We start from the raw sequence: 13,657 nt of genomic DNA on the forward strand, positions 1-13,657 counted from the left end.
GTGTATTTCATTCATTATTCCATCAAAATTGAATGACTTAGATAGCATAAATATTTTCCTAAAACCTCCCTCATACATCGGCATACTATTATTCAATCCGACACCGAGGCTCCCATTGAAGAAGCAAATAATGGGTATAGAGTTTGTCATCGAAACTAAAAATCAACAGTCCATCATATGTAAATAATCTATTATAACTAGAAATATTAATCTTAATTCAAAGTCAAATTTAAAACCCTAATTTCAACTGGAAAGCAAATAATGGCTAAAAACCCTAATCCCAAATCACATTATTCATGTCTAAACCCTAATCATGGTTAAACTCTAATCCCAAATCTCAACTAAACCCTAATCCCAAATCTCAACTGAAAAGCAAAAAACCCTAATCCCAAATCTCAACTCAAAAGCAAAAAACCTAATCCCAAGCCACAATACTCATGGTTCAACCATAATCCCAAATCTCAACTAAAAAGCAAAATTCATGGCTAAACAAAATTAACAACAAAAACAAACAATAACATTACCTTGGTCGGAGCTTGCTTGGTCGGCGGTCGGCGGCGTCGAGACAGGGACGAGAGAGCGGAGGGGTCAAGAGGGGTCAAGAGAGAGGGTATGGGTTGAGGGATTGACGGGTGAAGCAAATGAGGTAGGGGGTTGAGGGAGTCATGGGTGAAGCAAATGAGGAAAGGAGAGGGCCACGGGTAAAGGAATCCATTGCACGGGACTGCTAGTCCCGTGCATTTCATTGTGGCTAGGAAGTGCATGGGACTAGCAGTCCCGTGCACTTGTTTTTTTTGTAGCCACAGAGCTCTCTACTTAAAACACGGGACTGCGGCACTGCTAGTCCCGTGTTTTAAGCAGAGGCAAAGGGATCCATTTCACGGGACTGCTAGTCCTGTGCAATTCAAAGCTGGGTCGAAATACACGGGCCTAGCAGTCCCGTGTATTTCGTAAAATTTCTCCGACAGCAAAACCGACCCTTTCCAGAAGAAAAGGGTCGGTTTTGCTGAATATTTTCATAAAGGGTCGGTTTTGCTATATAAAATGGCAAAAAGGGCGATTTTGAAAATTTGACCTTAAATTAATGTTTTTGAAATTCAATTTGCTCATCATCTTAACATAAGAAATTATTTATTTTTTAATTAATCTAATAGCCAGCAGACTCCATAGTTTTTATAATATCTAATTGTATGTCTATCGAAGCTTTGTATTAATTTATACCATTTTTAACCATACATGATAAATCTATCTTAAAGTAGCTTAATTAAAGATAAGTTGGAGAGTGTTTTTGAAACATTGGATTAACCCATAAAATATACTTTTTGTCCTAAATAATATGGCCGGTGCTGCGAATGGGAATTTAATTAAGAACTTGACGAAGGGCGGAGACGCGGAGTCTTGAGAGCCTTTATACGGCCCGGCCCATTCAATTCCATTATATAAAAGGCATGTGCTTTTCTATAATGGGTTTTAACAAAACATAGACGCCCATATAGCTATTAATGGGCCCTCAAATGATCTGTATTCTTTAACTCTTACTGATGTAACAAGTCATCTGCGAATTAAAGAGGACCCTCAATATAAAACCATACAATAATGACAGTACAGTCATTATATCAAAGGGGGAAAAAAATAAAAATATGCTAACAAATTATTTTAGGGCCCATTTGACAAAGGGTTAAAGAGGAGGGGTTAAAAAGAAGGATTAATATACTTAGTTCATTCAATAATCTGAAGGATTAAATTATTAACTTGTTAAATAAGTTTTATTTTAGTCTATGTGATCAGTTTTAGTGTTTGGGAATAAAAATAATTTTGACTATTTTCTTTATAATGGAAGAGTTAACTCTTAATCTATCTACCCTTTAAAAGAGCGAGTTCCTGTAAACCTTTCTCCTCCCCAAATTAACCCTCAACCATTTTAAATATACCCAAGTTCTCCCTTATAAGCGTTACACAATAATCTTTTCTAGGGTTTCGAATCGACCATGGATTCGAGCAGGAGAGCGGTCGAGGCGTACTGGAGATCTAAGATGGTCGATGGAGTCACATCGGACGAGGGATTCGAGCAGGAGAGCGGTCGAGGCGTACTGGAGATCTAAGATGGTCGATGGAGTCACATCGGACGAGGTCAAGGTCGCTCCTATTTACAAACTGGAGGAGATCTTCGATCTGCTGAGGACTTCTCATGTCAGTATCGTCAAGTAGGTTTCCGATTACATCCTCAAGCAGATTGATCACAAGAGCCCCGTTGTCAAGCAAAAGGTTTGATGATTTGGATTTTATTTATTTTTTTCCCGATGTCTAATTTGCAAAGGTTATCTAATTGCGTAGAGCAACTTGATTCGTGTTTCAGATGGTCGATGGAGTCACATCGGACGAGGTCAAATTCGCTCCTGTTTACAAACTGGAGGAGATCTGCGATCTGCTGAGGACTTCTCATGTCAGTATCGTCAAGGAGGTTTCCGATTACATCCTCAAGCGGATTGATCACAAGAACCCCGTTGTCAAGCAAAAGGTTTGATGATTTGGATTTTATTTATTTTTTCCTGATGTCTAATTTGCAAAGGTTATCTAATTGCGTAGAGCAATTTGATTCGCGTTTCTAGCAGAATTTCTCAAAGCGTACTATTTAGCAATTAGACCCCTTTCCTTGAATGGCGTCACTCCAGATTCCAATTATTGAATTTTAGCATTATCAGATCTATGATGATCTAAGAATATGAGCACGATGTCCGTAATTTCAACTCTCGGGTGGGTTTTGATTGGGACTGGTATTTCATTGTAGAATTGTACAACATTTCGTCATGAGAATTTTGGGCCAATCCGCTTATTTTACTTGTTGGATGCTAACATGAAACTTTCTTAGAAGTTGAACTATAAAATTATATAGTTCTCTGCCAATGAGGGTTGCACTATAGGTAATGTACAGTGATCTTAAAATGAGTCACACAAAAGCTCAGGTAAGAGCAGGCTGTAAAGTTACTGAGAGAAAAGTGGTTGTCTGTCCACGATCTTCAAGTCATCAATTTGCAAAGATGAGTATTATTGCCCTAATCATCAACGCGACGCCTCCGCATTCATCTCCACAGTTTTCAGAATTTTGGCATCGGTTAGGATCAGGAAGGAATTTCATTGAAGAAGGTATTTCTAAAGTTTAACTATGATTTTTTTACTTTAAAAAGAATTCTACCTATGATTTGAAGAAGGTTTCTTCTTCGTCTTCACTACGCTATACAAAATCCTAGCTCTAAGCGTTAGTTCTGCTCAATTCACTCTCTCCCCTTTTTTTTTCTTCAGTCCTCTCATTTTGTTCTAATTTTGCCTTAATTCTCGATTTCCTACAGTTTCAAATGACAAGGGTTTCAATATTCGAACAACAATTGTATCGAGATTAGAAAGTAAGTAGAGTTGAGTTGAGTTCTGTTATTTTTCAGGTTGTGATTTTGGTTGTGATTAACCTCAAAGCCTCATGCTCTACCTTCTCCTTCTTTTTCTCATTAAGGCGTTAAATGGCGACTTAGAGAATCATCATCAAGTATGTTTACTTTTAATCCTATAGAATCACGATCCTTTGTTTAATAGTTGGGACTTAATTTGAGCCAGATATATTAGTTCTAGGTTTATTTGATATTTTTCATTCAAGCCAATCAGGGTTCTATATTAAGTTACTTGTCTATTTGTGGACTGTCATCCCTTAGCTGCAATGTTTAACTGTCTCTTTTTTCCCTTAAGTGGCAAGTTTGGATTTTTTGTCCATTTAAGTAAGTTATGACCAGTTCCTGAGTTGAGAACATTGCATAATATGATGTGAGGGTAAGAAGCTTATTAGATCAATCCAAGAAAAGGGTCAAGTTATTAGTATTCTTCTTGAGTTATTGGGAGTAGTGACCACCACATTGTCGCATATCCCAGCCATCATTGCAACTTTTTATCCGAAGCATATCACACTACCATCAACATCCAACCACAATTTAAGTGCAAGCAAACCCTAAAACCCTTTTCATACAAATTTTACACTGTTGATTTGACCACATGTGTATATGGAAAACTATTAGCTAAAATTAAGAGTTTCAGTCCTTGCATTAGGGTTGTTTACTTCTTGTTGTCCTGTTTAGAAGTTGTTCTGAATAGCGATCTCGGAATGTTAAGCTCAATCATGAGTGTACTTGCATTATCTGGTGAATTATCTCTTCTTGTGATAATGAAATAGTTTTGTCCTATTCACATGTTATTGAATTTGTCTACTGATATTGGATGGAGGCCAACTATATGTTAAAAAAGCGAGACACTTTGATTAACCGTAGTTGTTGTGCAATTGCAGGTTCTCTGCAAGAGGGAAAAAAGGCTGAACCACATGATTTAAAAGATGATCCTTTATTTTTGGAGGAAGAGCTGCGGAATGTTCATATTGGAGTTGGATGTGATACGTGCGGGGTGAGGTTTTCCATTCCAATTTCTTCATTGAATAGTTCACGATATTCTTGTAAATGCTATTTTGATGATTTTAAGATTGTTTGATCTAAACTTTAATAGTATTTTTTCAACGAAGTAACCTGGCCATTATCTTTTGAAATCCATCACATTGACTTAAGGATTTCAAAATATTACCAATCTTGTGCTACCATTAGCAAAAAACCAAGCACCTAGCGTGAAGAGGTGATAATGATGCCGAATCTGTTTTTCATGAAAATCATAGTTAGCATGATAGCTATTTGTTACAGCGTTCTATGTTTTAGCACATTTAATACTATCACTTGGTTGTTACTTATACTAAGATATGAGCAACGGCTCTACTTCTTTCCAAGTTAGTGATTAGCACCCTGATTATGCCGTCATTGAGAGTGAAAGATGTTAATTTTGGCAGTTACGCACCTTGATATGTCAGCTTAGCCTCCTCTGAATGAATGAGAACTTCAGTTGGTGGTTTTGCTAAATTCTCTTTATGAATTGTGGCATTTCATCTTCTAAACCTTCGGGGTTGAAACTACTCTTATCATTATTTTCGAGTATCAGACTCGACAGTTATTAAAAATGACAACACCCTCTCTTCTCTGCAGATGTACCCCATTACTGGAAAGAGATACAGATACAGTTATTAAAAATGACAACACCCTCTCTTCTCTGCAGATGTACCCCATTACTGGAAAGAGATACAGATGTAAAGATTGCAAAGAAGAGATAGGCTTCTTCTCTGCAGATGTACCCCATTACTGGAAAGAGATACAGATGTAAAGATTGCAAAGAAGAGATAGGCTTTGACCTCTGCGAAACTTGCTACAACAGCAGTATCTTTAAGCTTCATTCCTGTTATTTTTCAGGTTGTGATTTTGGTTGTGATTTCCTAAAGTTTAAGCTCGGTTCCTCTTTCGGAATTGCCAAAACACGAGCAGAGATACTGCTGTTGTAATCTCTTCTTTTGCAATCTTTAATAACTGGATTTTGGAAACCCAAACCATTTCTAACATTTCTCATAATTTTCCTTTTCTTTATTGAAAATTTTCCTTTCCTGTTATGGCATGATTATAGTTATATAGTTGTTTTATTACTTTAAATTGTGGGATATCATAGTTATCTCACAAGTCAAAACCCTAATTTATGACTGTGAAATCGGGGATAACTGTCTCTGTTTCTTTGCATTTCATTACACAATCAATTTCAATATATCTTGGAGCTAGGCAAGGTAACCTCTCCCTCTTTCTGTGATTAAAGTAATTGCTAGAGTCCTTAGTAAAAGATTAACCATGTATTCTATTGATTCCCAATCTTGCATCAGTTTCTTTCCTGTGATAAACTTTATTAACATCTTTAAGCTTCATACATGTATGCTCTGCTTCTAAAGTTCTCCTTTTCTTTTTCTTTTCACTTATGGATTTCAAGCTTTAGCTGTTGAAATTCAGAATAATAATGTGTGCTTTTGCCATGTACCTTCTGACATCTAACCCATTTAAAGCAACAACACCTCAGAATATTAACATAATAATTGATACTCGATGTTATCTATCAAACATGAAGCTATGTCCTACTTTTTGATTCCAAATATTTTAGGAAATTTCCATTAAAGCAGACATTGCCTTCTATAGAACATTGATTTGCAAGTTGTAACAGCACCAGCTTAATAATCACAATTTTTATTAACTATTCTGAGGCTGACTATGTGTAAGTGAGTTTAGTAAAACATGCATTGGATTAGATTTTTGGGGTATTAGGAGGTTTCTTTTTTATTCCCCTTCTCTATGGGTTTGCTTCTATTTTCTCCTCTTATTTTAGTTTATCGCATTCACTTACGTGGTATATTATGAGTTCAAGCTCTATCTTTTGGTTGTATATTTCTGTTCTAAATTCATTATTATGATGCATTATGTAATAATTTCAGTGACAAATTTGCTTCAAAGGGTTCTATCTCTTACAAAGTTATCAGCATTTTACATGTTTTCTCTACAATTTCTTTCTTTTAGGGGTTAGGGTGATAAATTTCCTTGAAAGGGTTCTATCTATTTTTTGCAATAAAGATGGATCCTTCATAATGCATAGGGCACTTTTCTGACAAATTAGTACTGTGCAGGGAAAACCTCCTCGGCAATATTGATTCTTGAAGTCTATACTGAACTTGGCACTTTTCAAGATGAATATGAAAGGGAAAATAAAGTGAGAGAGTGGTTCTATCAAAGTGATGCAGATCATCGGGATAAGCTATTAGCTTGCGGTTGTGATCTTGGTAGAGTTTGAATTAGATGTTGAGAATTAATGCTAGCTTGATCTACATTGTTAATCCATGGGTTAATAGCTCAGTGATTGGTTCTTGACATAAACCCTCTCAAATTTAAAGTAAAATAATTTAGGTGTGAAATGTTGTTGACATTTACATGTTAAGTGGTACTCTGCACCAATCAATTTATAATTTCTTGATACTGTCACCCATTACAGCTGTATAATATTTAGTTTTGAATCAATGTAAAATTGAGCATTTTGCTAAGTTTTCCCAAAAACATTTCAGAAAGATTTGATGTCATATCCCATCTTTGTAATCTGCTAATGTAGAACCTGACATGGGCATCATTTTTTTTTTGTTTTTTTTTGCAGCTAATTTGATAAATTGAAAATGGTTGACATGGGTGAAATATCATGGAGTGAAGAGGAGGAGCAAATTGATATGGAGAGTTGTTTCTCATAGTCAGGGAGTGTCACTGATGGACCAGTCACTAACGCGATCGATGGAGATAATGGGGTGCTTAAGCTGAATGAGGAAGATGATGAGTATATCATACCGAAGCATTGGTTCTATTTGAGCATTGGCACTCTTTCACTACAGTGTATGGTTGTTGATGTTTATCGGAGTCTTCATTCTTCTCCAATGGAAAAAGATAAGAGGGGGGGATGCAAATGTTGTTCATTCATCATATGGAGCATCGAAGGATGAGGTTGATCGAATAATGAAGGATGGATTTCGTGTGTGTGTGTGTGTGGATTGCCTGAGAATGCTGGCCTCTATGGCTTTGGTTTGCATCTTTGTCCAGAGCTTCCCGCTCGCAAAAGGTATTCAAAAATTTCATTTGTTTGTTAAATTTTTAACGTGTATACTGTCTTTTAGGTATTTTGTAGTAGCATTTCATTAAAGTTAGGTTCAGTAGATTGTAGCCATAATTTTTATTAGGTTAATTTCATCATAGTACATGACTAATACTTGTTTCTGCATGCAGTATAATATAAGTATCTGATTATAGACATATTAATGTATAAAACAGATACTTGAATTCTATTTATTCCTCGAATTCCCATAAATACAATTTTCCAGACTTTTAGTATTTACATTAACTTAACGTTCATGCTAAATGATTTGCAGCCTTATTTCCGCACCAATTAGTGAAGATGGACTGAAGCATATGGTGATTTGTCATGTAATCTTGGGAAGCACAAAGATGATACTTCTCGGCTCCTGACAATCAGGTCCAAGTTCTGGAGATTTTGATTCTGGTGTAGATAACCAGAAAGCTCCTTCAAAGTATATTGTCTGCTATCCAGATGTCAAGACACATGTACTGCCTCTATATGCGGTTACTGTAAAAATGGATCTGAATTTAGGAGGTACATATATCTAATCTTTACTATTATCCTAATGAATTAGTCAGATAGCTTATGATGATGTTTAAATGCTCTATTACTGATAGTTTCACTAATGTTGTCGACTTTACTAAGTTGGATTTTGAAGAAAGAAACTTCAAATGATATTTTTGATTCACTTTTGTAGAGCAGATGACCTTCTTCCTATCACGAATCTTACAACAACACCTTTCTCTTCTTCCAACTTTTTCAATGCAGGACCTGTATAAAGACAAAGCCCATAGGAAGATGTCAGTCTGGCAGCACAATGATATTCAATAATCATCACGTGTTGCATCCAAAAAGTGTAAACGCTTAATTTTTCATTTATGATTAATAACAGATCACAAAGAACATAACTTCTTTGTTGATACTCTTCTGGGTGGACTATATCATGAATCCTTGATTCCTTCATTCAGCTCAGATAAGGGACATTTGCTCAGTTAAATTAACAACTACAATATCCAGTCCCTGGTTTGTCTAGATCTAACCCTACTCCTCTCTTCATTACCCTTACCTACTTAACTTACTGGTCTCCACATACATGCCCGAACGTTACACCCTTGTTATGTTTTGCATTTGCATTTAGATGCTTTGTTGTATTTTGAATTACAAAGAAAACTAAAGAGGAACAGCTATCAGAATATGGCACAACATATTAGGTTCAAACAGGAGATAACCTAAATTAATTCTGATAGGATTTTTCATAGTGGTGTCAATGTGCATCCACCACAAACAGTCATCCCAGAGACTTAAGAGTTGTTTGGCAATGGGATAAATTAGGGGGTTAAGAAGAGGTACCCCTTCTTTAACTTGTCAAACATAAAAATGTGTAAAATTAAGTTAAATTATCTTATCCATCTTAATTGTCACATGCAAAAATAATAAAAAGGTTAACATAAACTGTCCATACAGGTTAAAAGAAGTTACCTCTCAATGAGGGGTTTACTAATCCACGTCTTTAGACGGAAATAATAAAAAGGTTCATTTTTTTCCAACCATCAAGCTCCATGCCCGTGCTCTTCAAATTTCTGTTCTAAACAAAAAGCTCTTATGATAGAGTACACATGAAGAAAATTTATAACAAAGATACTGGTATTTTAGTTTTGCAGAAACTTGAAGAGATTTTTAAGCTTGTGCACAGGTATCAGGCTCTTTAATTTTTTTTGTTTTGTTTCTTGTCACTTGGTTAACGTCACTCATAGATGGCTGATATTAGATTTGATTATCAGTCATATGGAAGAGTTAGTAAATTCGTTGTTGGGCTTCAGTAAATTTTATGTTCCCAGCTCTGAGCATTGCACTATTTACAGTTTTATTTTGTTTTGTGGATTAGGGGGAGGGTGGGTAGGGGGGTAGGGCACAAATGATTATTTGAGGAGGAATCAGACTGCAGTTTATTGTTAGTTTGGTTTATGGTGATAATTTGGCTATAAGTTTGAGTTCAAACGTAACGGAGCAATAGAGCATGTTTCTCTGATTTCAAAGACACGGATTACTTTTTAGCTAAAGGATGTGCGTTTAATTTGCTTTATTTATGCATTTATCTTCATCAATGTTTCAGCAGAGGCCAGAGATATATTTACACGGAATCCCATGACAAGCATGTTTATATTTATGATGTGGTATGTACTTCTGTACTTTGTTAAATTAATGAAAGGAAGTGAGAGTTATGTTAATATTTTGAAGATAAATTATATATTTAATTTTGTACTACAAATTCTTACATATAATGTGAGGAACACAAGGTGCTTTAATTGTAGCTTCAACACTTCAGATTATCGTAGGCTTCAGTGGCCTTTGGCTTAATGTCACTAGGTTACTTATGAATCTCTAGAATGCATTCCATTTATACCAACCTACAATTTTTCTGTTTATAGATATTTATTTATTTGTTTATTTTTGTACAATTCAGATTTATGAGTCCACTATCAACAGTTCCTTTACTTGCCTTATCCGGATTTGGTCTCTATGAGTTAGGCTTTCTCAGCGTAAGCATCATTTTGTTTTTTTAAACTTATTTTTCTATTTGCAGACTTGTCGTTGTTGTTCACAAGTTTGTGCTATGAACCTTTTGAGATTGTTTATTGTATCATTTACATAAGATGTGGTAGAAGATCTATTATAATTGGCTGATCCTTCTGTTTGCCCAGGTTGCCAAGTGTATTGAGATTGGGCTTCCACAGATAATTCTGTTGATAATCTTTTCCCAGATATTGAAATGTGGTAAATTTCGTTGCACTACTAAAACTTCACACTATGATTCAATAAACGTAGTTAGTATCTTTTATTATAAATTTTTAATACTAAAAACTAATATTGAGACGATATGTTTTGGTTTTCTTTTGGGTTAATTGTGGATAGACACCTTGTACCATTATCTAATTGCGCATAGATCCCCTGTAGTTCTATTGTTGGAGATAGACCCTTTGAGTGACTTTTTTAGTCTTTTACCATCAGAAAAAGAGAAAGTTGTTTTTTTGTGAGTGACAACTATGCCTCCTGAGGGTAAAAAAGAAATCACTCAGGGGTTTATCCACAGTTCAGTGATAGTACAAGGGGGTCTATCCTCAAACATACAACTACAATGAGGTCTGTCTGCAATTGGGTTACGTCACTGAAGTACAATCCACAATTAAGAATTGATGTGGGTTTAAGAAGTTAGCCATTTCAAATTGTGGGTAAGGAAACGTTACCCAGTTGTTAAGCTTCATAGACTACCAACGTGATGAGTATGAGAATGTTATGAGATGATGTTTGGCATTTGTTTATCTTGACACTATTTCAGGTGACTGGAAACCAAGTTGCAAAACTCTCCTTTCATAACGCTGTGATTAGAGTCTGTAGCTAGCATTCATACTAACCTATGCTTGTGAGCTCTTCTTGGAATTGTCAAATTGCTAGATGGTAATTCTAGGGCTCTGATGCAGTTCATTCCGTTGTTGACAATAAACGCCATCGAATGCAACAACCTGAGCAAAGGACAATTCCCTTATGCTTTGCGCTCTTCCTCGAATTTCTGTTTGCTATTTATAATTTCTCATGGCATTTATAATTTCTCATGACATGATACAAATTCTTTGATAAGAAGAGACACTGACAAAGGGGATCAACATAATGTATTGTGAGATCTTTATCATCTAGACTACCCTAGCTGATGAGAGCTTAATTCCTTTGTAAAGAATATTTAAGTATGATTATAGTGTAAATATTTGTATGCATCTTCTCGGTGCAGTCAGCTTACATTGCCATGTAAAAAGACTGAAACAATGTAAGAAACCTGAGAATCCAAATCATAGTTTTTTGCTTTCTGTTATTCTATTGAAATCCTTTTGTCAAAATACTTCTACCCTAGGTTTTCCTTCAAGATATCTGATTGGTTCGTGCAGGCAAATTAAAGTTTTTTTTGATTCAGGAGAGAGAAGTATTATATCAGAGGTTGCATTCATTTGATAGCTGAAACTCTTAGAAGCATGTGTTATGTACTACAATATTCAGTCTACTCATTGAACGACTCTGAATGTTAAGAGTTTGCTTTACATTCCCATGTGAGGCAACGTGGGCCAAATCAGGAGAAAAAACACTACACATATTGAGCTCTGTGCAATGATCAATAATGAACAAAACAACAAAGGTTCTTTTAATCCTTGCATCAAAACATTGGGTTACATATGAAATGATTATATCAGCAACAGGGAAAACTCTCAACTAATCCTACTCTTTTGTCGTGGTTTCTCAACTATCTCTAAACATACAAAACGAAAAGCAAAACATTTATCGTCCTCTCGCTGCATAAAAGGAGATTGCAGCAAGAACAGTAGTTGTCAGATACAACCACATGAACATTTACCGTCTCCTCACTACAAATTTTTACAACCTTGTTATAATAAATAAAAAAATTACCACGTGCATTGCACGTGCAATCCAACTAGTCATTCTAAATATTAGTATTAGTAAACCCCTCATTTTCAGGGGTTAAACTCATTTTAATCCCTCTAGAGGGGTTAGCTTAACCCTTATATATTTTTTATGTTTGACAAATTATGAAAAGTTAACCCACTTTAACCATCGTATAGTTTTTTTGTGTTTGGCGGGTTAAGAAGGGGTTAAGTCTCCTTAACCCCTTACTTAACCCTTTGCCAAAGGATACCTTAAGAAAATAGCCTATTGAGAGATAGAGGCTCCGCTAGCCAAATCCAAATCGGTGCATGATGAAGGGCTCAAAGTCCTTGCCTTGGCAATTCATTTTCGTAAAATGCACTGTCAATCTATATACATAGTGCCCTCTTAAATAAAAATCAGTATAACCAATAAAAATAAATAATGCAAAATAAGTAATGTATTATTGGCATCAAATATCTAAATCCAGATAATCAATAAAACAAATCAATGCGATCTTCAAATCGAGGATTGACGGTAAAGCACTCGTGAACTTCTTTTCGCGATCCGAAGTTGATGACGAAGAATAATGACTCTCACACCACCATCACATGTCTCTGCTGATGGTCATGTATATCGTAAGGAATCTTCTCCTTCGATGGGTAAACCAAATGCTGCTCCCTCGAAAAGTTGGTCAAAAATGTGAGAGAAGATTCTGTCGAGGGGATAAGATTAAAATCCAAAATGTTTACAAACCGTCTGCTTTACGAAGTGGGCCCATCATGCCTAATGAGACATGATGGATACTCAACTTTGAAAAATATGTATATACACTCCCCCTCTTTTTACCTTATCTCTTTGTAACAATTTGATGTGGGTTTGGATCCTTCCAGCGGTTTAATAGATAGGTTTTAATTAGAAGATATTATATCGTGGCCGAGTACATTGAATTTTATCAGAAGATATTTTGTGATCGATGCTTTTAGCAGAAAAATATCCGGATTCAACGTAGAAGTGAAATACTAAAGTTTATTTTTCTGTTCTTTATTATATTTATTTTTTAATTTTTTAATTTTTTTGAAAAAGTTGTGTCAATGCCCTAAAAAATGAGGATCACATGTGGCCTAGCCCTTTGTATTAATCACATGTGGTTCAGCCCATATAATAAAATAAACAAAAGTGGCCTAGCCCCTAAAGCTCAATAATACACCATGTGTATATATTTCACCCAAGTCTCTAATTTACTCTTTTCTCTTTTTAATTCTCTCTCCTCTCTCTCTCTCTCTCTCTCTCCATTTTTTCTCTCATCTCAACCCCATCCAACCACCTCCTCTTGAGATTGCCGCCAATTCCACCGCCGACCAAACACACTTCCTCAATAATCCAAATCCACTCTTCCCCCATTTCCCTCATAGCCCCACCACCAAATTCTCTTCCACATTAAACCCCCTTTATGCCCCCTAAACTCGAACCCTAATTTCCCTTAGCTATTGTTCCTCCCTCCTCCTATGTCACCACACCGCCACGAAAGAAATCATCTTGCCTCTGTCTCTTACCATCATCCTTGAAGTACCGCCTCCCATTGCCATCATTCCTCATGCTCCATCCTATCCATTGCTCTCCACCATCCACCCTCTTCACCACCCTACACCATCTCCATTGCTATCCACCCTCTCCA

At 35.9% G+C, this 13,657-nt stretch overlaps 1 protein-coding gene across 19 annotated transcripts; it reads left to right on the top strand.

Moving 5' to 3' along the window:
- Positions 2,061–11,427, top strand: LOC109829053. 19 transcript variants are annotated; one of them, XM_020396122.1, is made up of 13 exons: positions 2,061–2,265; positions 2,357–3,144; positions 3,348–3,401; positions 3,506–3,538; positions 4,325–4,437; positions 5,131–5,185; positions 5,256–5,321; positions 6,566–6,718; positions 7,084–7,536; positions 7,844–8,085; positions 9,665–10,091; positions 10,254–10,326; positions 10,889–11,427. In XM_020396122.1, exons 2-9 carry the CDS (start codon positions 2,925–2,927, stop codon positions 7,098–7,100), a joined length of 711 nt encoding a protein of 236 aa, XP_020251711.1. In that variant the 5' UTR covers positions 2,061–2,265; positions 2,357–2,924; the 3' UTR covers positions 7,101–7,536; positions 7,844–8,085; positions 9,665–10,091; positions 10,254–10,326; positions 10,889–11,427. The 19 variants fall into 19 exon arrangements, 3 of the variants coding, with proteins under 3 accessions (XP_020251711.1, XP_020251710.1, XP_020251712.1); XM_020396121.1 differs by having other exon boundaries at positions 9,668–10,091; XM_020396123.1 differs by having other exon boundaries at positions 10,016–10,091.

Source organism: Asparagus officinalis, chromosome 1, assembly GCF_001876935.1.
Source record: "Asparagus officinalis chromosome 1, Aspof.V1, whole genome shotgun sequence".
In the NCBI taxonomy this organism is placed as follows: domain Eukaryota; kingdom Viridiplantae; phylum Streptophyta; class Magnoliopsida; order Asparagales; family Asparagaceae; genus Asparagus; species Asparagus officinalis.